General features: G+C 32.5%; 1 protein-coding gene across 1 annotated transcript; it reads right to left on the bottom strand.

The window, feature by feature from the left end:
* Window positions 1-246: 246 nt before the first annotated feature.
* Window positions 247-18151, bottom strand: LOC123009475 (diacylglycerol lipase-beta-like). Its single transcript, XM_044405837.1, has 10 exons — window positions 17980-18151; window positions 5787-5896; window positions 5411-5739; window positions 4871-5248; window positions 4531-4823; window positions 4129-4477; window positions 1441-1595; window positions 875-1021; window positions 714-826; window positions 247-588 (listed from the first exon to the last, which is right to left on the bottom strand). Exons 2-10 carry the CDS (start codon window positions 5879-5881, stop codon window positions 417-419), a joined length of 2031 nt encoding a protein of 676 aa, XP_044261772.1. The 5' UTR covers window positions 5882-5896; window positions 17980-18151; the 3' UTR covers window positions 247-416.
* Window positions 18152-18346: the final 195 nt, after the last annotated feature.

The following is an 18346-nucleotide window of genomic DNA, read 5'->3' as shown; positions in this document are numbered from 1 at the left end:
ACAGGTCTGTAGATAGATCTACAACTATAGATCTGTAGATAGATCTACAGCTACAGAACTGTAGATAAATCTACAGACAGATCTCCTGGTAAAAGTCTGTACATAGATCTATAGATACAGGTCTTAATAACTTTAATTTACCACAGGTTTTTAGAGTTGTACAAAATAGTATTTGAGGACGTTAAACTATTGTTAGTTAACTTTTATAAAATTCTTTCAAAGTTTAGGTCAAAATAAAATTCGAGGTTATAGAAATAGGTTTTATTTACAATAATCTTAATATAAAAAATATATATAAATACAGAATCGATCAACAGATGCAAAAAATCAAAAAAAAAATAAAAAGTATTCATTGGGAATGTTTAGAAGATATTAAGAAACGTAAAAAGAATTCAACAATATCGAGGTTTTTCGTCCTAAATGATCTCACTAACATCATCTCTTTGCTCCCTAAGAACAGTGTCTAAAGTTTTATAAACATTTTCTGGCAAGTGGTCTAATAACATCCTCGGCATAACTTTAAGTTCCATAAAATCCTCAGCTGTGGCCCATCTCATTTCAAAACTTGGTCCCCCGGTCCCAGCTTTCCTAAAATTATCAAAAATCACAACGTACATATAAAAATATTTACTTATTGCAATGATGCAACTTAACATCGCAATCAATAATTATCCTTGACCTCATTTAAAACAGGTATACACAATTTGCATTACCTTTCAGCTTTGGTCTTTTTCCTACTAACTATGTGCAAAATACGTCCAGCGGTAAACAGGCGAGTTTTGGAAAACCTCCTCACGCAAATGTCACGAGATAAAAGAGCAGCCTCCTGTAATACAAAAAATAAGTTGTGGAAAGTGAGTTGAGGGTGAAATACCGTCGATGCTGCCACTGTGGGAATAGATCGATTCAAAAGTGGTGACCGCCCTGGGGCTGTTGCCATTTCATCCCTCCACGTGGTTTCCAAATCACGTGAGGGAACCCCAAAGAGAGCATATCCGAATCCATTCAACAGAATTCGATACTGCAAAAAACACTAATTGTATAACAATTTGCGCAAAAGCTGTCATTAAATAAATTCACACGTAAGACGTGACGATTGAAATAAACACATTTCGTTTGAAAAGACACAAATTCAACATAAATCTTTATTAAGATGTAAAAAAAAACGGTAATTTTCTCTCTTTTTAATTAGACACGGGGTACTTAAGTCAATTAAAAAACGTTTAAGCTGTAAAAACACGCAAATGTGCTATTATCTCAAAGACTCAATCATCAAAAACGCGTAAACACGGAAATGTACCCAACAATTTAGCACACGTTTACGATTCCAGTTATTAGAATTTAACGCAACTCTCTATTGTTAGCTGTTGACTTATTAGAAAGGTGTAAAGCATTTTCCTCGTTTTGCGCAATGGCAAATCGGAATCTCGACTCACTCACCTTCGGCAACCTACTGGCATGAAGAGTCTGGATGATGCCGGTCCTCAGGTTCTCGATGCTGTCCACTCCTAGACGCATCACGAAGTCGTCGCCGACGCCGACCGTGAAGACGAAGTTTTCTGTCAGTCTTGCAGCATCACGACTCAGGAGGCCGGCTATAAAAATGCTAAATAAATGGGAAAATTCGAAGGAAAATGCACAGGATGACCTCCACCTAGTTACCACATGAACTCCGAATATTATAATAAGTTTCTTCGAATTGGGCAAGGTTTTTTACATATCGATTCGGAGCTTGTGACATTTCGGTCACGCATACACCAACTAGTTTATTTAATAACAAAATCTAAAGAAAAAGTGTTCCGCTTTCCCCATTACTGTCGCCAGCAGTGGAATATTATTAGTTCACACTTTAATTATTATTTCTGCTCATTATCTTCGCCAAGTTCACTTGTAACAAATCCAAGTTGAACAAACAATTTACCTTTTTCAACAACTATAATTGCTTTTACTGATTCATGCGACTTATAATTAAAATATGATACCCCTTATGGGCAATCAAAGAAATAAAACGAAATTAGAATGCCACTTTCGCCCAGGCCTCGAGCAATTCGAATGCAAACAATTTTTATTTAGCAATTTTTTAAATTTTTCACGCAAAATATGATCGAAGAATGTTTGGCTTGTTTACTAATAATACGATTAAATTATTGATTAAGTCATATCCTGTAAATTTTAAAGCAGCTGACGGAACTGCTTCTAATAAGAATTTGTTCCATATCATAACATCAATTCTGAGATGAATTGTGTAATTCATATTTTCTGTTAAATAATTATGTAGTAAGATTAGAGTGCTAAAATAGATCTTTAAGCAATCATTGACCAAAAATCATTAAACATTGCATTGCAAACATAAGATTCTATTAAAAATGTTGTTATCGCAACGTTTAGTGAATGTGCTAAAAAGTTAGATTGCTTTACTTGAATCCTCCTCCTCTAGAGGTTTTTGCAAGAACAGCACAAACTTCAATTTTTTGATCAGAAAAATAAATTAAAGCAATGTAAATTTGCAACATACCTGAAATAAGAAAAATTCAAATTAAATTTTCGTTTAAAAAAGCTCGTCCTTGGCCTTTTGCCGTTGTCTGTTTTATGAAATTTAAGTGGCTTTGAAGAACAGAAAAGGGGAAGTACGGGCAAATATAAAATATTGATTTTGGAAAATAATAAATGTTATTCTTTGTTAAAACAACACAAATACTTGAAATATTCTGAGTAGATAAGAATACAGACTATTTTCAGATAATTTAATTCCTTTTGAAGCATTTCTGAACGAGAATTATTTTGAAATATTATTATCACCTTTTGACCAACCATTGAGTAAGTATCAAATTTGATCAAGGCAATATTTCTACGTTCAAAATTTTTCCACAAAAGAAGTGAATTTGTATAAAAGACTATTCATCAATGCTTTATAAGACATAATTAAAGCGTCGCCAAAATAGTCTAAAACTTCTCTATTTTCGCTCAAAACGGATATGTATTTCTTTCCTCACTTAAAAATAAGTCGATATGAGCAAATTGCATAATTTCTTTAAAATGACTTGCGAAATGTAAAAACATGACGGGTAAATATTGATTTTACTAATAACAGAAATGTTTAAGCTTATGCACACTGAAGTGACGCAAATCAAATCATTTGATTCCTTTGAAAGTATTACTTTAATTTATTGACTTTATACCACCATTTACTTTGTCGATTAAATGAACGTCTTTCAATTCGCTTCAGTCATCTAACTCCAAATGATCACCAAGTTATAAATTACTTTCCTTCTTTTCACCTCTTCTCTTAGACATGGCTTTTCATGAAATAAAACCGATCTTTTAATGCAGTTTCTTTTACTGTGATCGTCGCCAAAGTCATAATAAAAATTTACGGTTTTCAACATTCACAATGGTCACAAATAACAATGAAGGAGAAATCCGTATCGTCAATCAGGATAAAGAAAACGAAAATAACTTGTCATTTTTGCTGCTTTGAGAAAGACTTATAGTCTATGGAATTTTATTGGTTATTTTCTTTGACTAAACTGTTTTCTAAACAAAATTGCTTCGATTAATTTAATACAACTAAAAATCCGTCTGATTTTCTAGGATTCGCATAATTTTACATATGAATAGGAGCGGCCTAAAACTAACCGACCTCTAATCAAATTATTATTAACTTTACATTTTTGTAACTTAATTTTTACACAAAATTGTTAAATAACATTAATGTTTCTTTTTTATATTTTAATTGAATAGATAAAATAGGTATAACTTAACTTAGTTGAGTTGACAATAATTAAAAAACTAAAAAATGTTGCTTCCAATAAGCAACACCAAACTTGAATAATTTAAATATCTTTCCTGATTTAATTTTATTATTTGTTTCAACTAAAGAACTTGTTAAGAGTAATAGCATATCCCTTGAACTCTAAAAAAAACTGTCACTCTCGTCGTTTCCTTTGTATTATGACCGTTCTTTCCATTTTTATTTTCCTTTCATTTTAAATAACTTTCAGCCGCAATTTCATATTTGATAATGAAACCCCACTTTGCATTTCTCACTGGGCACAAAAGCCACCGAAACGTGAATCTTTTATATTCAATTTCGCTTTAATCTCGCCACAAAAAATTTCATAAACTCACCTGGAGTTGAAAAAGCGTACACTTTGAGATCAGGATATTTATGTCTGATTTTGAGAGCGAGAAGGCAAGCAACGCCGGCACCCAGACTGTGGCCTGTCAAAACCAACCCGTATTCGGGATACTTCTCGAGGGCCTTATCCAAAATATTCACTTCTTTGAGTCTCCTCGCCACGTAGCTAGCCCCACACATCATCCCTTTGTGAGCCATGGTGTCCGGGGGAAGACCCTCGGCCTCGAACTTCTCCGAAGTTGCCGTCAAATCGGTGAACATATCGCGGAGGGAAATCGAACCCCGGATCGCTATCACAATATTCGAGGTTTTGTGATCGGCGATCACGCAGAACGGCAACTAAACCAAAACCAAACTAAATTTTGTTCCATTTGTGGTCAAAAAATACATACTTCGAAAACGTGGTTTCTGAAAGAGGCAAACAAGATGTCTTCTTCCCGGATTTTTGACATGTATTTAACTCCTGCTAAATGACACAAACAACAATTATCGTCCGTTACTAAAGTCCTTTTTGGACGAAAACACGAACAACACGTGACTTCTCCCAACAACCGAAACAAACCAGTTCCGCAGTACCTATACATAACAAAAGGCCAACCATAGGCCGCCATAGAGAGTCGCAAGAAATGTCGGGCATTTTCTAGATTCATCCAACGAGGAGCAATTGCGAAAATTCGATTTAAGTCTGCAAGTCAAAATTGTGAACCTTTAAAATTCAAGTTTCACCCAAACCTGTGCTATATTTGGGTTCATCATCAGATAACATTTGTATTCGTCTCATTTCTCGCGTTTCCCGTTTTTGCTTCACCCTGAGAAGCACACAACCGGCTAAAATATCAGAAGGGACAAGATCTGTGCTTCTGAAGAGAGCACTGAGTAGAGCAGCGACTTGTTGAAATGCTTCGTGTCCATGTTCGTCGGATTTCACCCAACAGAAAGCCCATCGGAATCTCCTCTGCCACAAACTGGTGACTTTCCGATGACGGAGAGACTCCCCAGCGCTGGGTGTCTCCTGGACTTCATGGTATCGGCGAGATCCCAGAGGATCAAACACTAGAGCCAGTCCGAAGATCGCTAACCCAAAGAGAGCCCAATTGAAAACGACTAAAGCTGCAAAAAAATCAGTTTTCTCAAAAGTAGCATAATAAACCAAAAGATTTTTGGTAAAATAGTGTTTCAAAATATTAAACTTGACACTGTGACTAACTTATAGCAAATTTTAATCGTTTTCTGGGTCAAATGTACTTGAGCTTTTTATGGTTAAGGGCAAACCTTCAATGACAGTCCTGGAGAAGTGTCCTTCGTAAGGACACACGACTAGGTCCTTGCAAAACGCCCACATCGTCCCGAAAACGTTGAGGACTGTTTCAGGAATGATAAGGAACAGTTTGAGGAGTAAGATTGGAGGGACGAGCTTTCGTGCCTCTTCATCCGTGATTGATCCTTTGGCACTCCGATTGACTAGAGCCACAAGGACGATTATGACGAGACTAAGGAGGGCCATCATGCCAATGATGTAAGTCCGGACGTAATCGCCCCCACGTGTGCATTCCCAAGTGTCTTCGTAGTATTTCACGTGTACGACGACGATCAATATCAGCCTGAAATTCGACATTTGGGACAAAATCAACCTGGCTTAGACACTGACCATAGTGTCCTGATGAAAATTTCGAATAATCCGGGGAAAACCAGGTCGTCCGAGGCGGCTAACCACTTCCTTCCGAACAGGCGAAGAGCGGGCATACCGTGCTCGAGGTCCTGCAATAATTATACGACATAAGAAATCCATTCTGACGATTTGCATATAGCAATCTTTTTACGTCACGAAAGTTTCCGTGAAATTACGAGCAATTTGATATCGAAACGAGAAGTTTTTCCCCATTTTACGTTTGGGTGAGTAGCAATTTCAGGAATGTTGAGATTGACGATATTAATTACACCAACACAAAAAAATTTCATAAAATTCAGCAACTGGGTTTTAGCTACGGAGAACTACTTTAGGTATCCGTAGTTTTAGCAAAAGTTAATTAATGTCTTTTCATGGTAGCAGTTGAATCTAAATGATAAATCGAATTGAAGCACTAGAAGTGGTTCAATTTAAGCTATAATTAAATGTGCTATTCTAAGAATGTGTTGTTTAACCATTATTTAACTTTTTCATTTGATGGTAATTAAGAAATAAACTAGTTTCAAATAGTGTAAAAAAATTTAATGTTAACATCGCCATAACCTGATTATGGAGCCATAGGTAATTGTTAACAGTGTATTATTTATGACAGTTGACACATTAAGATTTTCGATTCATGTTAAAGCTGATTTTTGTAATGATATACAAAACGCTTACCAATTTTAATTTTGTTATAAAATTTAAAATAAAACAAACGACTTAACAACAGTTATTACAAAGCAAAATATTTTTTAACAAATGTAAAAATTTCATTTTGCAAAGTTTGCTAAATGTGGTTTTAAAAACAATAAACTCAAAATCATGATTTTTCGGTTTTGAAAATATACACAGTGATTCAAATGTGATTCAAAGGGCCGAGAGCCGGCCCAATCCTTGCATGGATGCAGATTATTTTCAAACCCTTTTTTTTTTGAGAAAAAACAACTGACAATTTCCATATTATCATTTTTTTTCTATAGCAGATGTTAAACTATTTCTTTATCAACTTTTTTGAGTAGATAAAGTAGCACTTTAACCGCAAAGGTAGATAAAGTAACACTTTAACAGCAAGGATAGATAAAATATTTTAACTTATTTTATTCATTTAAATTTACAAATTTTATTATCCAAGAGATGGAATAAAGCGTCCGATTTACTCAAAGGAGTCGAATATGTCCAACATTTTATTCTTTGAATTAGACTTAAGAAGGCTTAAACTTGGTTTAAATCTGTTGAAAATAATCTGACGTTTCGTATTAAGAAATGCCAAAAATTGTATTTTTTTTTAATCTTATTTTTTCTCTTAAACTTTAAGTCCTGCTATAGAAAAAAATGTTGTATTGTACACGACGATAAAGATTGCTTATCTAATCGTGAAATAAGTCCACTCGTGACTTCGTCACTCGTGAACCTAACCGTTTCACTCGAAGATAAACAATCTCTTTATTGTCTTGTATAATAAATAACTATTATTTCCAAAGTCAAATTTAATTTATTGTTGAATTTGCAAGTTTGTTAAATGTTTTGTACACCATAAGATACAAATTGGTAATTTTTCCGACAGGTATACAGGGTGTGTCGGAACACGCGCCCTAGAGAAAAAAGATAAAATACCAAGAACAGGGGAAAACGTTTACAAAATCTATTTAATGATACTGATGATTATTTAGTAAAGATACAAAAATTTTGATAATAAAAGCCACAAATAATATTAAACATAGTTACAATTTAGGATAGCTTCCTTGTTTCCTCTTCTAATAGCCTGTGGCAAAAAAACTTGGAAAATTATTTTTCCAACAGAAATAAGACAAAGTTCAAAATTTAAACCCTCATAACTTCGAAATTTTTATAGATAATTATTGCCTCTATTGTTTAATATTGCAAGATCTCTTGTTTCCGCTAAATAAATTCAAGAATACAAGATCTGAACGGCCAAAAACTTAACCCAAAATTTAACGTTTGAAAAGCTCGTGAAAAAAGGCTCAAACAATTTTTTGTCATGGAAAGTTTTAACTCCTTCATCACCTAAGATTTGTTTCAAATTATTATTTTTGTAAAATATTCCAAAGGATTTCGAGTCTCAGAAAAAATGTTATTTCATTTTTTTTTTGTTTTAGTCCAACCCAATGTTTTTTAAAGTTGTTATAACAAAAATTTTGGAGTAAAAATTTATTGCGCCTGATTCCGTAAAAAAATTCCTCCAGAATTAATAAAATATTCAAATTATACTCGTAACAGCTCTGGACTTGACAACACCTTTCACACTTCCAACATTTTGTAGAAAAAGAATGTACAAAATGTCCAATAATTAAAAAAAAGACTTCAAGAATGAGAATTGTTTGAAGTGAAGTGTGAAAAGTGTGAAAAGAAGTTTTACTAAAAATTCATAGTTACTACGAAATTCTAAAAACTTTCATGTTAATGCATTCCTCCTGTACTAATATACTTATATAGCAAAATTCTACTCGAAACATAATATGTGTATTAATAAACGAAAACAAGTTATAGACCGCAGAACTACAAACAAATAGGTAGATAACAAACACCACTATTCATCAACTTGAATCAATACCCAGATTAGTTACCACAAGAATTAAATTACATCCTTCACAAAATTAAGTGACTAAATTTTGGAAAACCTACACTAAATCATCGGTTTTACCCATCACAAATTGAGTACGACTCAATAGAATTTACATTTGACATTTCGCTTGAAATTACAAAATTATTTGAAATAGCAGTTTGAGTGAAATTTTTCCGCGTCTTTTGCAACGTCTTTAGTGACCTCTTAGCTATCATCTTCTGAAAACTCAAGGCACACCCCTGTCTCGAGTTCATAAGCCTTCCGCTGCCCCAAGAACAGGTTGACTTGGAAATCCCGTGCTTCCATTGACGCACATGGGGCCACTTTTTGCTCATTTTTTTGTCGGTGTAAAAGCACTTAAAATGAAACAGAAATACGTAAAAATTCACTTGGATCATAATTTAAATTGGTAATACCTAGGAAAAAGGGTTCATACATTTTATTTTTAATTAGTTGTTTGGATGTTTTAACTCACATAGCAAATAATTTAAAGTAATTCTTGAACATAGAAGTGAATAGGAAGAGATGCAATAATGTATACCGTAACTTTCATGTTATTACTTTGTTTTTTTTAATTAATTCGTTCAATTTCCTTAAATTTCAACGTTTGATGCTTCTGTTATTATGTTTCACTTTCGCTTATCAATCGTATGATTCGAATATATGCTTGCGTATTACATCACATACATTCTTTAACTAGAAATAATAATTTAAACTCTCACAGTTGTTGCATTACAAAATCAATTACATTACAATAAAATCCTCGAATAAAATTAGTTAATTATAAGTAAACTACTCCAATGACATAGTGGTTTATTTTCAATTATTTTTAGAACTATCGAACTACCTTCAACTTTTATTACTTTACATTCAAAAAATAAATGTATACACCTACATTTTAAGAATAGTCGTAAAAGCTATCTAAATTTGCTCGTATATAAATCAATGAATGAATTTTATACAATAATTAAATTAATCTTTTCAAGTGTTTATAAAAATTGATCATTTTTCTCGGAAAAATAAGAGTGAAAGGTGTCGATTAAGTGAGCTTTGTGGTTAAATCGTAACCACAATTAACATAAAATCGTAATAAAAGTGTTTTCACCGCTTGTATTTTTTCTAAACCACAATCAGCGGAAATAAACAGGATTTGCCAAATAAATAACAAAATAACATAAAATAAACTAAAATAAAAAATCAATACCTAAATTAAAATAAATTAAAAATCAATGCCTAGTGTCTTTCCTTCTTTATCACTAGAATAATATGCTTTTAGTTGTTGTTTCTCATTTTCAAATAGAAAAAATGCAGATCAAAAACAGCTTACGTCTTTAATTGTAATAAATATGTATTCAGAGTGACCCAGGGGTGCGTGCAAGCTCCATAACTTTTTTTCTATCGAAGCAATAGACTTGAATTTTTTAAAGGTAGTATCGGCAATAAAGCACATTCTAAAAATATTTCTATCCAGATGTCGCGAAATAAGATACACAACTAAGTTGTCGATATAACGCACCCGGTTTTTTTAGATTTATCTGCAATAGTTTTTGACTTAATTATATGTCACACAGAAAAATTCATAACTTCAGAACCATTCAAGAAAACGTAACCAACTTTTTTCCAGTCGATTCCTCAAATTTTAACGCATCTTTTGAGATATAGGCGAACTCGGCGTCGATGTTCCATCACCTATTACATTTTTTTTTTAATGATTGCAACTGACAATAAGTCGACTTTTTCAAATACAATGTATGTTTCATTGCATCATAACATGGCATTTTTTATAAGCTTTTTGTCGATATAGAATTTGTGAAAAGGTATAATTTGTAAAATTTGTGTGATTTTTACAAAATAAGAAATGTTGGCGGTTTTTTCAAAAAAAGAAATCATCGAGTAGGCCGCTGTCGTAATATTGGTTAGAATTCAAAAAAAAAGTTGCTTAGGTTATCTTGAATGGTTCTGAAGTTATAAATTTTTCTGTGAATCTATGAACGCTAGTTTGACACATAAAATGACATAAGTCAAAAACTATTGCAAATAAATCTAAGAAATCGGAGGCGTTATATCGCTACAGTTGGGAGTTTTATTAAATGGAAATATTTTTTGATTGTCGGACCTATCTATTAAAAAAATCAAGTCGATAGCTTGGATATAAAAAAAGTTATGGAGCTTGCACACACCCCTGGGTCACCCTGTATACAGGCTGCGCCAGAACTCGCGCCCCAGAGAAAAATGCCATACAAGGTAAGATACCAGGAACATGGAAAAAATGTTAAAAAAATTTTATCTATAAAAAATTCGAAGTTATGAGGGTTTAAAGTTTGCACTTTGACTTTATTTATTTCTGTTGGAAAAATAATTTTCCAAGTTTTTTTTGCTACAGGAGACAAGGAAGCTGTATCCTAAATTGTAACTCTGTTTAATGTTATTTGTGGCTTTTATTATCAAAATATTTGTACCTTTACTAAATAATTATAAAAAAAATATACTAGATCATCAGTATCATTAAATAGACATAATAAAATATCAAAATTTTTTGATAAATAGAATTTCGTAAACATTTTTTTCAAGTTCCTGGTATCTTCCCTTACTTGCAAATTTTCTCTGGTGCGCGAGTTCTGGCGCACCCTGTATAATTACAACTTTGAAGTTTTTTCAAATTGACGACAAATTATCGGAAAATCGAACGGAAAGATAGACACCAGAATGATTGATTACTTCTTGATGAAGAGAATGACAGGATTTCAAGACATAATCAAGATGATTCGAGCTTAATGTAAACCCTCAACCATACCAAATTAATGTAAAATGTTATTTCCACAGTGGTAAAACTGATATTTCACTCTCTGACTTTTATGGACCTAAAAATAATAAGAAATTCTCTTATCACTTTGAAAAATCATAATTGGAACTAGATAGTGGCCAAAAGCACTAAAAGTTATCTGCATATTCTCGACGTAAAGTCAACTGAATAGCGAATGATACAACCCAATTCAACCGCTGAAAACTGACTATTCATGACATTTCATTTTATTGTCCATAAACTTAAATTATAAAGTATAACTATTCATAATTCTAGATAGGTTCGAGTACAAAATGAAAGGAAAAAATTTTATGAGCACTATCAATGACAATTGTAGAATTGTTTTCCCATCTATTTTAACAATAACGAAATCACGCAATTATCGAAGTGAATTTATATCACATTGATTTCAATGTCAGAATCAAAATATGCATAATAAAGTAAAATTAAAGTACTTTTTCTTGTACTTTTTTGACGTCACTGCCATTAAACCGGTGCTCGTACATAATTTTCAAATGTAGGAAATAAAGTCGTCCAAAATAATAGCGCATCCAATTAAGAGTGAAAGTCGTGTTATTGTTTCAATGGTTATTAGATTTTTGCAATGACATATACAACAAATAAATTGCGTACAATTATAACTAATAGAAAACCATCCATTATTTATTTTTAGACCAAAAAGATGATCAAAACGATCAAAATATTTTCGCAATCAATCTTTTGATTTCGATCTCTTTTAATTCCTGGTTCGAACTCGAATCAAGTGCGTCGTATTTTCAATTACAGTTATCTGAACCAGATTTGCATTTTGTGGAGTGAGTAAAGCAAATTCTGAACCTTACATCAGCACTTTCTAATTTACAGAATTGCACTTATTGTTCTATCTCGACATTTTAGAGTTTTTAACCTGTTTAAAGTCATAATCCTCACGAGTTTTTAATGTTTCGTATTTTTGTTGACCTTAACATATGAGAAAACGACTTGTGGACTGATTAGAAATAAATTACAGGCGACCACAGGTTAATTTCTTATTACCCTAATAACAATCTTGATTGAAGGAAATTGGAGCCGGCACGCAAGTAATAAATAATATGCACAATAAATAAATATGAAAACAATTTATTTCAATTTTTTTATTTCGGGACAAAGGATCAAGATTTTGATTACAGCCAGACTTCTGATTGAATGAAAGAAGAAAAAACACACTATTCAAAAGCAATTGAGACCCGTCCATCGGTGGGTCAACGGACTCCCACTTGCGTATCATTTTGTTTATTGACTCCGGAATGCCCTACAAAGTCCGGATATGTACAAAAGTTTACAAAGACGAAAATTTAGCACGCCTACGAATGCGGAACAACCTTAAAACCAAGGCGTGATGATTGAAGATGCAAATAAAAATGCTTGTGGCCTGGAGCTTCCTGATTATTTCAGTCTTTGATAATGAAACTGCCACTGATTACGAGTGGGAGACAAGTGTAGTGTTAACACAGCCTCTTTTTGTCCCCTTTATCATCAGAATCGAGTTACGGTATACACTTCCTAGTGGGCGTTCTTCACAAACCCACTGCTCTTGAAAATATTAGAGCGCAAAAATGAAAATTCAACAGTGATAAAATTTTCCGACACTCTTCCTGAGCACTAATAGCGTCAACTTTGACCTTTGGAAGAGGGGAAAACGGATGCCTATGCCATCCTGGAACTAGAAACTACTTGAGTTTTTTGAACCTATTGATTAAATTTAAAGGAATTTATGTCTACATCAAAATTTTCCACCACTCTTTTTAATTACCTTCATTTTATTGTTTCTAATAATTGTAGGTTTTTTGTTTAATTACGGTCAACAGTCCCTGATGGAAATTATTCGTGTTAATTACAAATTGGCTTTGTTTATCTCGATGTAATATAATTTCGGATTGTGCATGTTTAAAAAATTCAAATGAGGAAACATAGGTGTAATTACTAATTTCCTTAATTTCGAAAATGTACCAGAAAGCCAAAAATTCCTGTTAATTTTGTCACACTTACTTAAAAACAAATAAAATGATGGAATAAGGTTTTTACAACATCTGTCAATAATTTTTTCTTTTCGTGTCAATAAAAAGGAATAGTATGAGAGTTTGAGAATCCCTCAACAAATTCATTTATGCTTTCTTCCGGATGTCCTACTACTTTGCGGTTTATGATAAGAAACTGGCATTCTCTAACAATAATATTATTTTCGGTCGGAAATTTCTGTAAAAAATTTGTGGAATAATAAAACCTAACAAGAAAAATATTGCAGGAATCAAATTACAGAACCGGTTTGCTAATCTTGAACATAAGATTTTGATTACACAAAACATTGTAACACTTGCATGGATAAGATAATTATACTTTAGTAACATATGGAATAATTGAATGTCATGTGAATACACCGGTTTGTGATTTTTAAAGTTTTGTACCAAAATTATATGGTTGGTAGCACTGTAGAGCATGTTTTCTTTTCTACACATGTTTGATCAACAAAGCCTATTGTTTCTACAATATAGAAATTATTAATCATAACTTATTAACATTTCATACTTTGTTTTATGTCTTAATAAAAAAATCTGAGTAAATTAACTTCTAAAGCATAGGACAGTATGTATTAAATTTTATGTACATACCGGACGACTATTAATGTTGTGACAAAAAAAATCTGTTGACAACACTGAATTATTGGTAATCCTTCTAATTTTTTACATCAGAATGTTTCAGATGACGATGACGGCTAAATCAGCAGTCGCCCGTTGAAAATGAATGACAAATGCCTATAAAAGTTTGACGTTTGAATTTGAAAGTCAAGGTTGCCAAACTAAAATTTTAAATTTTGACACGAACTTGAGGTAAAAAATCACATTTACGTCGCCGGAACATCCTAAAACTAGCCTTGTGTTTAAAAAAAATAAAGTAAACATGTGTTTGCTACTGGAATTAAACTTCCAAACTCCAGGGAGAGTTAGATCTGTTGCTTGCTATCCTTCTAACTTCTATTCAAGTCAGTTTTGCCACTGTACTCGAAGGCAAACTTCTTCATATCATCAAATTAGTTCTTTATGGGGTTTCTAGACCCACACAGTCTCTCATTCAACCACATCACAGACGAAATCTTTCCTTGAGCTTTGACCTCTAACTTTGTGACTATTTCCATGATGCTACAAGTCTGGTTCAACTAGAGAGTAGGCTCTTACGGCTCCCAAGAGCGGATTATTACTGGTCAAGGCAAGTTAATCAGCGAAATGAAACAAAAATAACCCAAAACCAATAAACAATTCCGTAGTAATGAAGTGAAGATACTTTGCACTATCACGTTTGGGGGTTTTCTGCCTGAAAGCGATAAAAGCTCTCAATCAGATTCAAAATGATACTAATTTGAGGTCCAAGATGATGATGACACACTGTCGAGTTGGAAATTCGCAAATTAGATTTCCACTCTGACGTAAACAGAACGTATGAGCGAGTGCATGATGAAGTCGCAAGGGATGAGTTTCAGCAGTGTTTCGGTGGCGTAGGTGGCGGTCCACCCACATAGCTAAACTCCAGTCCCATAACAAAATATTAAATCGGCCTTTAGCCATGAATAACGATCCTTCCTCATCCAGTGAGTGTATATAGACAGAGTAATTTATAGCTTCACAATTTTATAGATTGAGCAAAAATTTACTTCACCTTGCTCTACTAACAAAAGCATTCGGCAGTCGTGACGTCAATAGGAAGACTTGACCGTGAGATTCGCAAAAACAATGTATTATTACGCGGATCCAACAAAAATAATAAAGGAAATTAGCGAAAATTTCATATAAAAATCGAGATATGGTATTGTTCAACATGCTTGTTTACATTCGGTTTGTCTTCTTAATTTTCAAAGCGAGTTTAATTGAATAATTGTTTGCTATAGTCGAGTCCTTGATTGCGATAATATAAAGGATTTTCTTTTTACGCCGTATATGGTCATCAATTACGAAAAATAAGATACAATGAACCTTTAAACATTCGCGAAAGTAAACAAATATTTCTCGTTGACGACTCACAATTATTTTTATTCATTTAAAATTTAATTCTTGAGTACACAGACCTTCAGTCGAAATTATCGTATCCGATTTTAATTAATTACGAACAATTTTATTACTCTGTATTATTGCGAGACAAATAATTTCGTGCATCCGTATTTGTTTAATGCCAAAATTCACGCAAGCGAATAAATTTATTGCGTGATCTTGAAAATTACACAAATCTCACAGATTTCTAAAAGGTTAAAAGGATAACGCCAAGAAAAATAACACCTGTTTCACATGGGTCAGAAGATTGATTTGTGTTCCCAAAATCTCAAAGACGGTCTCTTGCGTTCACTACGCATTTGAATTTTAAAACTTTGAATTTATTTGTTTCTAAATAGGTATGCACACAATGCACGTCTTACAAAGAAATGACATTTAAGGCGGGAGTGGCATCTTAACAGCCAGTGGCGTCGTTTAATTTTACTACTTTTGAAAACACCTACTTTACCCGTTTTTTGTTGTGAAAAAAACAACAAACTAGCAGTTCGGCAATAAAAAAAAGGAAGTATTGACGACAGGACAAATAACATACTTGTGTCAATTTTACCAATAAAGAACGCCACTGACTCAACAACTAATTTTTTAATTTTTTTTTTTTAGTTTTTTTCTTTTCCCCCCAGCATCAACCCAACTCAACTTAAGAGATTAAAAATCAGTTATAAAATTCTTTTTTTCTCTTATTATTATCGTATCTACATTCAGTCAAATTTTTAAAAACAAAACTACAAAATTGTTGAATTCACAGTCATTTTTTTGTAATTACTGATATTTTTATAGAAAATTATTTTCTTAGCCGATATTGATTATTTGTTGAAAATTTTCTATAGCTAGGTACACTGAGAAAAAAAGAATATATTGCAAAAAAGCTGTAACTGGCCCCTCAATATTCTGGAAAACTGAATTGACTATTTATTACACAACATAGGTACCTGTGTTTATTCTTTCTAGTAAATATTTATTATACCTAATTAATCTTCGTGTTATTTTCGATCAAGAGAAAAAAGTCTCCTTATACTCCAGTATCACTAAGAATTTATTCGTTATAGAAGATTTTTTTACAAAACCTAAGTGAACAGCAAGGTCACTCAGTAACCGATTTTTCGTTAGGTATAACCAGGACGCGCTATAGCGGAGTTCTACTGTATCATTCGAAACTTCAGACAACCAAACCTTTATGTTTATAGAAGAAATTCCATTTGTTTCAATAAAAAAATTAAGTGCTCATGCGTAATTAAATATAAGTTAAAAACAAATTTAATTTATAATTTAGAAAAAGTTATTATAATAACATCGATTACAATATGAAATAATGGAAGTTGCTTTAAGAAAAGGATTCTTTCTGAGTTGGTTGTAAAAAAATCATTTGTAATAATAATAAATTATAAAACATGTGACATTTTAAATCGCCATATTTGATAAGCATCACTTTGCAACCAAAACTAAATAAAGATGTTTATTCAATCATAAAGTAATAATCAAATCACCTTATACATGTGAAAAGTTGAAAAGTATGACATTTCAACCACTACATACTTCTAATTAAGGTATTTAACAATCGGTATTAAATATCCGGTTCGGGTTGGGAAGTGGGCACTTCCTTATCAGCTGTTGTCATGTTCGTCCAAATTTGATAAATTTTTTATTGGCTTTCTGTTCTTTACGAAGGATTGTGAATAAAATAGTATGTATAGGTACAAACATTGGTGGTCGTACCTCGGCTTATTGCTCAAATTTCGCCTTGATAATGAAGCACCTTCCACCTCGGTATGTTATCTAGTATTACTAGAAATAAGGAATATAAATCAAATCTTAAATATTAAAAAAATTGAATTTAGACTCTTTTTTTTTGAGATTTAATATGAATACCAAATTTAACAAGCTGATTGCGGATTAAAAAAAACAAAAAAAAAACTCAACAATGAATAATGCTTGTAATCATTAATTATAAATGATTAGAACGTGTTACCTTAACATGAAAGAATCTTTTCATAAATATCTAAAAAACCCATTCATGTTATTAACTACTTCTAGAACTTAAAAGAGACAATCATCGAAATATTTTTTATTTGCAATTTTCACTAGAAAAAGTAATCACTTCATAAAAAAGTAAATTTATGTATAAAGTGCGCAGGTATATTAATAGACGTAAAAATATTACACTAACATATGCGTTAATTAACCCAATTCTGATTTGTACACATGGAACAAAAATTAAACTAACTACATTAAAATTTATTTCACTATTTACACTGAAAAATTTTCGAGTTATGTAATGAATGATTACCAAATTATGAAGAATTTTATTGTTACATCTAGTCACCCTATCAAACGTGAAAATCATTAATCGTAAATATTTGATTTATCAATTAGTCGATAATCGTATGTTTTGTTTGTGGTATTATATCAGATGGTAAAATAGCAATAATTGCATTGATTACACAACAAAATAATTCCACGTGAATTTCAGATGAATCATTTTTATATAATAATACACTTAAAACCGATTTCTAGCTCAGGTGAGAGTTACATTTGAAAGAAAGTTAAACTTGTGACAAAAAAAACTAAATTTGGTGTCTGTCTAATTACCACCTGACCGTGTGCACTCACAAAATTCTTATTTAAATATAATAAACCTGACAAAACCACACCTGAAATTAAAGAGGACAACAACGCAAACAACTTTCAAGTAAAAATGCAGTAATACTATACCTTTTGATAAAATGCAAATTGCCACGATTGAAATATTTATTCCTTGAGAACTCGTCCTGGTTTCAAACTCATCGTGTCACATCGTCAAACACAAACACAAAAATTCGTTTAATAACAAAGCAACAATTTCGAAAGAGGTTCTTGGCTAACCGGACACCGACATTCCACCTGTTTGACTCTTGAAGCACTAAATGAATTGAAAATTTCCCCGGCCGCTAGCCACGAGTTGCGCGATTTTACTTGCGCACCGTATGGGAAAATAGGCATTACCCCTTTACCTGGACCAGTTTTTGGGTTGAAGGTAAGGTGATGACTTGAGGGAAGCAAGAAGAACAAATAAACTTGAGGAATTTGGATACGAGAAGGG

This window comes from Tribolium madens, unplaced genomic scaffold, assembly GCF_015345945.1.
Source record: "Tribolium madens isolate multiple individuals breed KSU strain unplaced genomic scaffold, Tmad_KSU_1.1 Scaffold_19;HRSCAF=116;Tcas5.2_LG9, whole genome shotgun sequence".
Lineage (NCBI taxonomy): Eukaryota > Metazoa > Arthropoda > Insecta > Coleoptera > Tenebrionidae > Tribolium > Tribolium madens.
The sequence above is the reverse complement of the archived record's forward strand: the minus strand, read 5'-3'. Positions and strand labels throughout refer to the sequence as shown.